The sequence below is a fragment of the Miniopterus schreibersii genome, assembly GCF_964146895.1.
Source record: "Miniopterus schreibersii genome assembly, chromosome: 2".
NCBI classification, from domain to species: domain Eukaryota; kingdom Metazoa; phylum Chordata; class Mammalia; order Chiroptera; family Miniopteridae; genus Miniopterus; species Miniopterus schreibersii.
Window position 1 is genome coordinate 132,431,551 of NC_138102.1, and position 12,448 is coordinate 132,443,998.

General features: G+C 37.9%; 1 protein-coding gene across 1 annotated transcript in view; it reads left to right on the forward strand.

Annotated features, from left to right (window-relative positions):
- The window catches only part of LOC308552196 (uncharacterized protein C12orf56), a gene marked incomplete at its 5' end in the record, with an annotated part of 66,916 nt that overhangs the window by 6,720 nt on the left and 47,748 nt on the right, over window positions 1-12,448 (forward strand). Inside the window, one exon of the mRNA XM_081127244.1 lies at window positions 11,942-12,098. Within this exon, the coding sequence (XP_080983370.1) occupies window positions 11,942-12,098 (157 nt within the window). The remainder of the gene's footprint in view (window positions 1-11,941; window positions 12,099-12,448) is intronic.

Below are 12,448 nucleotides of genomic sequence, written 5' to 3' on the forward strand. Positions count from 1 at the left end.
AATTCTTATCCGTCATTTTGGCTTCTTTCTAGTAGTTTGCATAGGCTAGGTTGGATATTGTATTCAAGCCTTGAGAAACCCCATGAGGGCAGGCATTTTGTCAGTTGGATTCACCTCTATGTGCCCAGTGACTGGAATGATAGTGTACTGGTCAGGATAGTCTAGGTTAAGATGCACAACAAACAGCCCGAAGTCTCAGTGCTGTAACACAACGTACAGTCTGTCTTATTCAAGCTACTTGTCCATTGTGGATTAGCACGGGTCTGTATTCACCTTGGGCACAAGATACGTTGATACTTAGCCACACGTCTTAATATCAGAGGCTGCATCTCAGCACATGCCTGTTTAATCACCATGGCAGGGGAGATTAACTCGGCGAATTATATCCTGGGTTTACACTTCAACCCAGAGGTAGCACATGTCACTTCTTCTCACATTTCACCAGCCAGAGACAGGCACATGTCTAACTTAAAAGGGGGCAGGCAAATGTGATCCTGCTATGTGTGCATTCCACGTGTCTGGGAGAGAGAACAGGAAGATCTGTGAACAGCTCTAATGCCTACTTCAAATTGCTGACATTTTACTGAGTGCTTACTATATGCCACCCAGCTGCTACTCTGAGTGCTTAATTTGGAACTTCTTTATTCTTATAACAACCTCAGATAATATTGTTAGCTGATTAACAGATAAGGAACCTGAAGTACAGAGAATTTAAGCAATTTGCCCAAGGTCATCAAAAAATAGCAGAGTGAGAATTTGAACCCAAGTAGTCCGGCTCCGGAGTCAGTGCTCTTAATCTCTAGGCTGCAGCTGCCCCGGTACATAGTTTTATTGACTGATTATCCAGAAGACTCTAAGCTCTTTGAAAACAGAAACTCCATCTTATATTTTTTATGTTTCAGTTTTGCACTTTGCAGTAGGAACTAAAAAATATCCATGATGAATTGAACTGAATAAATTAGAACCTAGAAAATCGACTGCTGAAAGCTAGGGCTCTTTAATCCTCCAAAATTAAAGCTGCTAGGGGAAGTCTGAAACGAGACTCTGAAACCAAGACTAAGGAAATAAGGTAAATATGGAATTGTTAACAAAATATCGGAAAACAAGAAATAAGGGACATCCCCTTGCCTTTTGAAGGTACTATTTTAATAAAAGAGTAAGTCAGTTCCAGTTGTGCATATAAATATGGATAAAAATGATATAGTTACATGCATGATGACATAGTATTCTTAAGAGATTTAGTCAAAGAAGTTAGGGGCATTTTCAGATAAAGCCTTAGTCATTTGAGGTAATAACAAAAAAGATCATTCTCTTCTCTCCCAAAATGTCACTTGCTGCCACCATCAGAGACAAATACTGGACTGAGTGGACCATGATCTGGCTCAGCATTGCATTGCTGAGGTTCTTATGAACAACCGAAGGCCATTAATTATAACAGATATCTCTTGGGCATGTATCATGTTCCAGCCTTGTGCCAAACACTTTAAATGGATTATCCCATTTAATTTTATTTATTCTATAAGGAAGGTGATATTACCTTTTTTTTTTAAACAAATGAGAAAACTGGCAGAGAAAGGGTAAATACTTGCACAAGGTCCTGTATTCAGAAAACACCTGAGCTGGAATGTAAACTTAGGCCTTTTGACTTCCGAGCCTGCAATCTAAAACCACTATGCACATAGTAACAACTGGCCTTGGCTGTCAAGAACGAGGGCATGAAGTTATAAACATCCTTCTTTTTATAATTTAAAGTTTAAATTTTTTAAAAACGTAAAAAAAATTGTAGTTGATTTTTCAGAGGAGGGGTGGGGGGAGAGAGAGAAACATCGAAGGGGATGAAGCTCCAACCAACTGAGCCATACCAGCCAGGGCTATAAACACCTTTTTCATTCTCAAACACCATCTCTCTGTATTCAACGTTATTGTCCTTCAAAGCTGAGACTGGTGTCATTGCTGTTGCTGATGAGGCTCAGGGACAGGTTTGGTAGGTAAGACGTAGGTAGGAGTAGCATTTTTTCCCACAAGGCCAAGCCTTGAAAGCTTTTTTTCTTCTTTTAGTCTATCTTAGCTGTGGCTCTTGGCCGTGAGGCAGTGATTTTTCAAGTGTAACATTGAAGTAGTCTAGGGAGTCTCCAATATTATGATGAAACAGTGCCCAATTCTCCAAAGTGCTAATTCCTTCTGGAATATGTGGGTGAATCATTCGTGCTGGCAGTATTCATAGATTACAAAAATAGCTCATCTACTCAGACTTCCTTAGGGATTGGCATGATATAGCTCAGGTAGAGCATAATGGGAAAAAACACCTGGTCAAGACTGCGATGAGTTTTTTAATTATGACGGTGGAAGGATTTGCCAAATGCTAACTGTAAAAATAGCTTCTACTTTGGTGTAAACTTATGTGTAGTGTGACACAGGTAACTGCTAATGTGGTTTAATTTGAGGGAAATCCATTCAAGATATCTGCATATATTCATTTGATCTACTGAATCCATTGGTCCTGGTTCAGATTCTCTCTGGAATACTCTTGGAACAGGTAATTCATTAAATTGAAACTTGAGTGAATTAATCTATTACTTGCTTTTCTCTCTGTGTTGGAGACTGTAGAATTAGAGCTTGATGTGCAGAGAGGAAGTGAGGTCTTGAAAGAACCATGGACGTTAAAGATATCCCACAATTTAGCTCCTTTTGGGCCTTACGTCTGCTACCTAATGCCCCAATAAGTAATGATCTCTACGCTGAGGCCCAGTACGTGGATGTGCCTTCAGTTTTTCCACTTTCCCTTTTCCTTTGGTTTAAGTTTTTCTTCTTTCTATACTGTACCATTCTATTGAACAGATGTTAGATGTTATATGGAGTATTCTACCAATGTGTTGAATTACCAGGGACTATAAATACATAAATGAATACAAAAAATTGTACCTGCTTTTGAGTATCTTATAACTTAGAGAGGAAGGCAAGCAAAAAGGAAATGAGAAAAACAGTTATAAGTAGAAATGTGAAAATAGACATAATAACCAGAATATGGTGAGAAGCCAGAAGAGAAACTCACATAAGCTGTTGAGGGGAATAAATGGGTAAAGGTTCACCAAGGCAGTAATTTTTTTATCTTGGCCTTGAAGGACAAATAGTAGGTTTTAGGCAGAAAAAAGGGCAAGAGTATTCGAAAAGGAGCAAATAGCATATTCTTGATCAACAGCATGTCTAAACCCGCATTAGTGGAACCAAGGAGAGCCCTGTTTTAGTGAAGGCCGCAGAGCTTTTCTGTTTTTAGCTGTCTTTTACAGACAGTTTGTTCAAACCACGATCCCATCAAGACTCACACATTGCACTTGGCTGTCATCTCAAGCATAAACTAACTAGAATAACAGGTGTGATTTGTCAAATGCCCATCACCACCCTTGGTAATTATAAGCATCTAGCTGATCATGTTTTATCTGTACTCCACCCAAGTTTCCCCCGAAGGTTTATTTTAAAGCAATTCTCATACATATTATTTCATCCATAGACAGTTCAGTGTATATCGCTAAGAAAGAAGGACAGTTTTTAAAAAAATAACCATAATGCCATTATCACACCTAAAAAAATTAAAAATAATTTCCTTGGTAACATTAAATATTCAGTGAATGTTCAGATTTCCCCACTTGCGCAAAAATGTCTTTTTACAGTGGTTGTGTTTGAATTAGGATCCAACTTATGTCCACATGTTGTGTTTATTTGTCTCTTAAATCCCTTTTAACCCATCACAATTCTTTCCTCTTCATTTTTTCTGTCGCTTATTTGCTGGAGAAATCTTGTGACTTGGTCTGGAGAATTTCCCACACACTGGATCTACCCGACTGCATCTCTGTGGAGTCCGTTAACGTGGTGCTCTAGTTCCTGTATTTCCTGTAAACGGCTAAACGGCGATGGCAGGATGCAGCTTCAGTTTTTGGCAAGAACGCTCATAGTTGATGCTGCATACGTCCTACTGCATCCCATCAATCGTCATGTACCATCCTTCGCCTCTCTTTCTGTGATGGTCAGACAGATTTGTGGATTGTTGTGTCTCTTAGACTTTTAAAACGAAAACTATCACCCCTCTTCCCTGCCTTCTTTTTTTTAATTTATCCTCACTCAAGGGTATTTTTTTCCATTACTTTTCAGAGAGGGTGGAAGGGGGGGGGGAGATAGAGAGAGAGAGAGAGAAACATGGATGTGAGAGGGACACATGGATTAGTTGCCTCCGCATGTGCCCCAGCCAGAGCCAGGATCGAGCCTCTGGGACCCTTCAGTCCATGGGCCGACACCCTAACCACTGAGCCAAACCAGCTAGGACTCCATTTAGTGTTTCTTGTAGGTCTACTAGTACCAGTACCTTTTAGAAAGTATAGATTCTTTGGGATATAGACGTTGAATTCTTTATAAGGAATGTCCTTAACAAAATGCATAGGTAAATTACATATTTACATAAATATACTGCCTCCCCCCACAAACAGGACCCTGCAGACGCTTTTTGCCTGCATCTTTGCAAAAAAGCCCACCTAGTTCTTCCTGATCATGTAAATACATTTCCTGAAATACTGTCATTAGCAGAGTTAAGTTTTAATATTTTACAATTATAATGTAGTTTTGTATTTACATATATGTATGTATTTCAAGCTGAGCTAGGCTATAACCGATTCATTTTACACATTAGGAAGCCAACCAAAGTCAAAAGAGATCAAGTAACTTGACCAAAGTCACACTGCTAGTTAGTAGGAGAGGCCAGACTAGAAAACAGATTTCCTAACTGCTGGTTCATAGTGTTTCCCTAACATTCCAAATGTCTGTCAAGATGTTGACTGTGATTACCTAGTTTGGTCATGATGTACTTAATAATTAGGGCATAAAACAATGAATTGGTCCATAAGGGTTTAGTTAGAATAATTTATATTAGTTAATTACATTGCTGTCTGCCTGATGGCTTTCCTTTAGGACATTTTAGCACCTTGCAACTCAGAAATCTGATTTCCAAGTGATTTTTAATCCTGATCTTTGTTCATTAATTTACGTTAAGTTCATTTTTTAGGTTTTCTTAGCCTAAGGTTCTCTTTCATGTTTCAATCCCTCTTTGATATCAAGTCTTTGATAGAAACTCTATAGGTGGACGATTCATGAGAATGTAGAGGAAATGAGAGCCACCTAAGCAAAATGGGTCAATTTAGTAATTAGAAAATTTAGGATTTTTGAGGATCATGCAACATTTGTTATCTATTACTCATGTTTGTATACTAGAGTCTTTCTCCTTAAACATTGCCTTACAGTGAAGATACAAAAGTCTACTTCATGGTAACACTGTCCTGTCTCATAATAGAAGCAATTTGATTTTTAGACCCATGGTATGTTAGTTTCTTGGTATATGTATGTTTTCTACTTTGTGTGTCATTTTGTGTGTCATAAATTAAGACAAAGGTTTCATTTTGAATCTCTGGTCTGCCACTTACTAGCAGTGGACTCTCTGAGTTTCAGGTTCCTCATATTCCCCTGTAAAATGAGAATAGTTCTTCTGACACATGGACTTGTTTGATGAGTCAGTGAGCTAATGCCTATAAAGCACTTAAAAAACATGTAGTAAGTGCCTGATAAATGTTGGCTTTTATTATTTTCTGGGTGGTACTGTTTGAACATTTAATTTCTTGCTCTTTCCCATATTCACACTGGACTCTCCACAAGGATCAGAATCCTTAAGAGTCCCTTGAAAAGTAAGGATGGGAAGGTGGGCTGGCCCCTCTCTGACTTACAGCCTGGGAAAGTGCAAAGCCGTGCAGTGCCCAAGGGAGGCAGACCTGTTGTCTAAGCAGCGGGTGGCCTTATGTCTGGGTATAGTTGTCCAACTGTGTTCACTAGAAGGACTCACTGGTGTCAGAAATGATTTATAACACTGAGAAGGTACAGATTAATTCAACAAAGGAAAAGGGGCATGGGATGAAATGCAGGAGAAACCAGGTGTAAGCTTGCAGGTGTCCTCTCCCAGTGCAGTAGCATGGACAGGCTTAATTTTCCCAGCAATGTGCAAAGTGTTACCGCAGGAAACTCACCTGAGCCTTGGTGTCCAGAGTTTTTTTGGGGGTCAGTCATGTAGGCACGCAGGACCTGCATGAGTGACCTCAAATACTCAGACTCCAGTCCCCCTTCCACCTCCTCACCCTCACCCCCTGAAAAATAGGTATTTACCATAAATTACATCCTCAGAATAAATTTATCTGATCAAACCGGTAGAGTATGGCCCACCGTGTCAGGCATACAAGAATGCTTTTATCAGGCAGAATCTGCCAAGGCTCAGAAGTTCTCTCCCGGGATCAGGCTAAGGGTCAGTCTAAAGATGGGCCTTTCAAGTTCAAAGTATGAGCAAACCAGACCCGTGGAATTAACCCTTTCTTGCACACCTACCTAACCTTTTAACTTCACAGAGTGAGAAAAGGTATACCTGGCTGGTGAGCCAGCATGGCTTCTTTTTTCCCCCTTTCACACAGGTAACATGGTTCTTAAGATTTTTTTCAATGCCCAAAATTTTACTGGGAGAATAGCAGTTGGTGTGTCACTTAGCTACAGACTACTAGTGATGGGGTTATAGAGTACACACCTTTCTCAGAGGCAGGGAAAGTCAGGTCAGATATTAGTTATAACTTATGACTATCCTTAGACTTTTTGTAATACTGACTGGGAGGAAGAATTTAGGAGGCTGTTTGCAAATAATTCCAAGTTCCTCAGTCTCAGTTTCTAATGAGAAAAGACAGCTGAAGTTACCATTTATGTTAGTGGAGCAGTACAAGTACAGCACTGGGTCAATAATAATGTCATACAGTTATATTTAAAAGAGATGATTTATTAAATATGTACAAATAGTGTGATTTAATTATAAGAGTTTTTAATGTCAGCAAGTCATAGGAAAAAAATCTGCCATGTGTCTTGTTTGGAGTTCTAAAATTATTTTCATGTAGACAGTCTTAGTTATTATTACCTATGCTAGAAGTTGTCTGGGTAAAAACAGTTCTTTCGACTTTGATAAATAATCCTAAAAACACAAATCCAATGCTCTATGAAACAATGAATAATCTTAAATTATTTCTAACCTAAATAAGCTAAGAATTCACTTACAAAATAGAATTAAACTCACACTATTTAAAGCTTAAAGCATAAAGTTAGAAAATTATAAATACAATTCTATAGGATCATTATAATATTATCTATCATTTACCTATCTATCAATCAATCAATCAATCAATCATCTATCTGTCTATCATCTATCTATCATCATCTCCCTTTACAGATACAGATGCAGATATGTTCCCTTGGCTATATGACAGTCATCAGTATAATCATCTACCCCTCCTTTGCAGTGAGAGGCCTCATAGTGTGCATAGAAATGCCTTTGTAAAAGTTAGGTTGCTGTAAACAAACTATCTTCATAACCATATTAGATGTTGTCCTTACTGCCCACCTCCTCTGTTTAATTCTTCTGTGATACATTTTCAGAGAATAGTGTGCACACGTTTATGACTATGAGATTCCAGGACCACCACTGAAATATTTTTTTAACAATCAGCCAAACAACTGTCTTTATCATAGTATGTAGATGATTCTTAGAATAAAAATAAATAAAAATTATATACTTATAATCTGTTATAAACAAGACAGCAGGCCCCAAATGAAGTTACTTATGCTAAGCTCCACATCACCAAACTGAGATTACAGAAATGGAACCTGAAACCAGTCAGTCAGGAATCACCTTGATACTGGTCCAAAGTCCTTGTGCCTGATGCTTCAAAAGGCCAAAATTCAGAACGTCAAGAGTTGAAGAAAGTAAAAGTTTATTGATTGAGAAGGCGCCAACTGAGTATATGGGAGCCTTAGTGGTGTCTCAAATCCATCTTACCAAAGTACAGAGTTCAGGCTTCTTTTATGTCAAAGAAAGAGGGAATGGGAGGGGATGTCTCTGTAAAACTCAAGCTGCAAGCTAAATTCCTCTAATGATTAGAAGCTCTTAGCCTGAAGGCCATAGGAGCAAAGCAGGCCTGACCAAGACAGAGTCAAAGAGAGATGGAGCATTTCACTATGTTACAGCCCGATCAGCACTTAGGTAATCTTCCTGAGAGACCCGGCCATCCCCTAAAGGAAAGTAACCTTGCAATAAACAACTTACTTTTTTTGACTAGTATAACACCCTTGTTCCCACTCCCATTGCCTATAAAAGTCTGTCATTTTTGTAGAGATCCTCAGAGCTCCTTTCTGTCTGCTAGATTGGATGCTGCTAATTTGAATTTATTTTTGCTCAAATAAATTCAAAATTTTTAATATACCTCGGTTTATCTTTTAACAAGTCCCACCATCCAGAGATAACCACAGTTAACCACACACAGAAGAAAATTTGGTGTACAACTTTCCAAACTGTGTTCTCTGCATTAGCACACACAGTGCCATACTCCACGTACTGTTTTATAATCTTTTATTTTTACTTTACAGCATAGCATGGACATTTCCATACCAATGAACACAGAAAAAATTTACACGAGTGCTTTATATGGATGCCCCCATAGCATATCTAAGGAAGGTATTATGTCTTGAATGACAAAGCTAACCAAATTCGATGATTACAGCAGCTAAAAAGAGGCCTGGCTCTTACTTCCTCCCAAATTAAGGAATTAGCATAATTTGACTGAAACTCTGACATAATGAGTCCAGCTGCTTGATTGCTGTTTGGATTCCAGCCTTGTTTTCAGAAGAAAGACTTCTCTGTCTCTCCCTGACAAAAATCCCCACCTCTGACCTCTAGTAGGGCTGCAAGCTTAAACCTTAGTTGTTTGTATAAAATCGGCTTTGGATAGACTGCCTTGTCTTCTAATTCTAGTTCCACCATTTACTAGTTTTGTGAAGTTAACTCTCTGGATCTCAGTTTCTTTACTGCAAAATGGGGTTAATAATAACTACCTCATAGATTTGTTGTACTATTATATAAGATGGTATGTGCTATGTTCTATAAACTGTGTAATTATTACTCAAATTTTTATTACCTAAAACTGGTAATAAAACATTTGACTCAGAAATATTTACATATTTATTTGCATTCAGTTTACTTAAAGCATACTTTTCGTCAAATCAATACTAAGCAGACTTGGAATCACAGCCAGTTAGACTAAAGTCTTAACAAACAGCCCCCCCCATAAACTCCAGAAGGATTACAGAACTAAATGTGAAAGAGGAAACTGGAAAGGAAATAGAAACCACGGGTGACTATCTGATTTCAGGGTGTAAAAGACATTTCTAAACATAAATCAGGGAGAGAAATTAAAAGGACAGAATGTTGATTTACCACTTAGAAATTTTGAGTTTCTATATGTTTTTTATTTATTTTTTACATATTTTTATTGATTTTAGAGAGAGGAAGGGAGGGGGGAGAGTGAGAAAACATCAATGACGACTCATTGATCGGCTGCCTCCTGCACACCCCCTGCTGGGGATCAAGCCCGAAACCCCGGGCATGTGCCCTGATGGGGAATCGAACTGGGATCTCCTGGATCCTAGGTCGATGCTCAACCGCTGAGCCACACCGGTCAGGCTTCTGTATGTTTTTTAAAAGATACAAAAATGTTTCCTACAAATCAAAGCATTGTAAAATAACTCAAAGACAATGAAAGGAGTAAATAACTTGGATGGAGGAGCTAATCAGAACACTTTTTTTTTTTTTAATTTACTGATTTTTGAGAGAGAGAGAGAGAGAGAGATTATTCAATTTATTCATTGGTTGATTCTGTATGTGCCCTGACCAGGGATTGAACCCACAACCTTGGTGTATCTGGATGATGCTGAGCCACCTGGCCAGAGCTAAACAGAACATTTCTAACTATTCCCCCCTCCCAATTAAAAGCCTTTCACAATTTTTCCTGATAGTCTGTCCCATGCCCACCATCAGAATAATCTCAATGGAAGGATTATTCTTAATCACAAAATTAGGCTCTCTTTAGATTGGCCTGATTATTTATGTAGGTGCCACAAAAGTGTTAGTTTACCATGTATTTGCAGATCTAGAACACGGAACAACTATTGCAGCCGTAAATTTAACTTCTGCCTGGAAATTTTTATAATGAATGTCAGGTTAGACGTTCAAAAGCCTCTGTTATTTGCTTTCCCAAGGCTAGGAAATCAAATCCAAGGAACTCTCACCACCTGATTTTCCTGAAGCACCCATAAATTTGAGTGAATTTTGAGGTCCTGAGATGTCGCCTGGAGTCCTGGAAAGCCTGACTCAGCCTATCAGTGTGGTCTGAGTAATGTCAATTCAGCTATGAACCATTAGTAGCCTGAAGAACCTAGTTAGTCCTTTCCCTAGGAGGCTCTGAGACGTTCCTATGTCGAAGACACAAACTCTGATCTTTAACATTTAGTAGAACCTTGAAGCAAGCATTACAATAAAATAGAAATTATCGATAGGAGATAGAGACTTCAAACGGCTGTGGTTAGTTTTGAGAACTTTCAAATGTGGAAGGTCTGATGGAAGTTTGTATCAAGAATAGGCAACTGAGAAGAACATTTGGTGGTCCCTATGGTCTGCAGAACAAAGATCATAAAGCCATTGCAAAAAATTAGACAAAATGTCCTTAAGCAGAGCGATGAAGCCCGTTCTCAAAGGAATCAGTAAAAGTTACATCTGATTTGTAAAGTGAGTGAACGTAGTTTATGCAGAGGGAGAGTCTTGAATATAACATAATACAAAGACACACACACACACACACACACACGGTGGGGCAAAAGTAGCTTTATAGTTGTTTGTGTGGAAAATAACAGAATAATTTATAAGTAATAATATAAGAATAAACTCTGTTTTTCATACTCACAACTATAAACCTGACATATACATACAATGTGCCAAGAATATACCAACTATAAACCAAGAATAGTAAGTTAAGATATTCAGCAAGCCTGAAGTAGGCCTAGATATCTGTAGTTTTTAAAAACTACATAAGTAAGATGGATGTAGTTCCCCACTAAAAATTTACTGGTCTGGAAGGTGGTAAATTCAAATTAAAAACAAGGCTGTCACCAAGTCAACATCTTGCGTAATATCTGAAATTATGACTGACAATAATCTACTATTGTCTAATATGATCAGGCCAAGCACCACCAAGACTCTGATCAATAAAAATGTATTGTGGACAGGAAGGGCATTGACAAATCTCCAGAGACTTCCCATAAAACATGTAATTTCTGAAATATTTACATATTTTACCTGTGCAAATCTAACCTAAGGAAGGCTGAGCATCTCTTCTGATTGGACAACTCTTCCCATGAAATTTATAATAGTAAATAGACCAAATAAACCTAACTTCTCTTTTTATAAGGTAAAATAACACATCTTTGTGATTTTCTTTCAGGGGCCCCCTGGGAAAAGTATTTATTGAGAACTTTTCCCTTTTTGATCAAGAATAGAAAATAGGCCTCTTTGGATAGAAGAGAAAGCTACATATGAGCAGGGAACCTCCAATAATTCAAACCTACATGTCTGTGTTCATGGAATCTTCGTAGTCTGTTCCTACAAATGGACACTGTCTTCTGCATAGGAAAATTCTAGTTTAAGTCCAGCTAATTATACATTTTCGAGAGCTTTTTAAAAAATCCTTTTACAAAATGGAAGTAAGGAGATATATTTTAACAAACACAAACACTGTTACTATTTATTTAGCAATCCTATAGTGTAAATAGTTTCCTGGGTTCTGTTGCTGAGCACATTTTTTGTAAGAACTAAAACAAATAGAGGAGGAATTGGGAAACCTAACAACAAGAAGAGGAAAGATTTACCAGGGAAAAAATAAAAAGAAAAGACGCAGTTTAAACTTACCCTGAGCTTTGGAGGATTTCTTGTCCCAGAAAACATAAGCAGTTGTATTTATCTTCAGTCAACTCAATTTTTTTTTTTTCTTTTCAGATTGATGATTACCCAGAATTTTTGAGTCCACAAGACAGAGAAACCAACCAACACATTCGTATCATCTATTCAACTGTTTTGAAAAAGGAGTGTGAAAAGTCAAAAGGTGTCAGGAAATTCTTACCATTTCATCATGCCAATGCCAACAACAAAAAGGGTATGTCATATACTTCTTAAAGTAACACAAGAAAAGATACATTTCTTTATGAGACACAAAAGATAATGTTCTTTTTTCCCTCCCAACTTTCCTAAAGTATGACTGACAAAAATTGTATCTAAGGTATACAGTGTATTATTTTGATATATGTATACACTGTGAAATGATTACTGCCATCAGGCTAATTTAGATATCCACCACCTCACATAGTTAAGTGTGTGTGTGTGTGTGTGTGTGTGTGTGTGTGTGTGGTGAGAACACTTGAGATCTACTTTCTTTGCAATTTTCAAGTACACAGTACATTATTATTAACTACAGTTACCATGCTGGACATTTTGGTCTTCAGAACT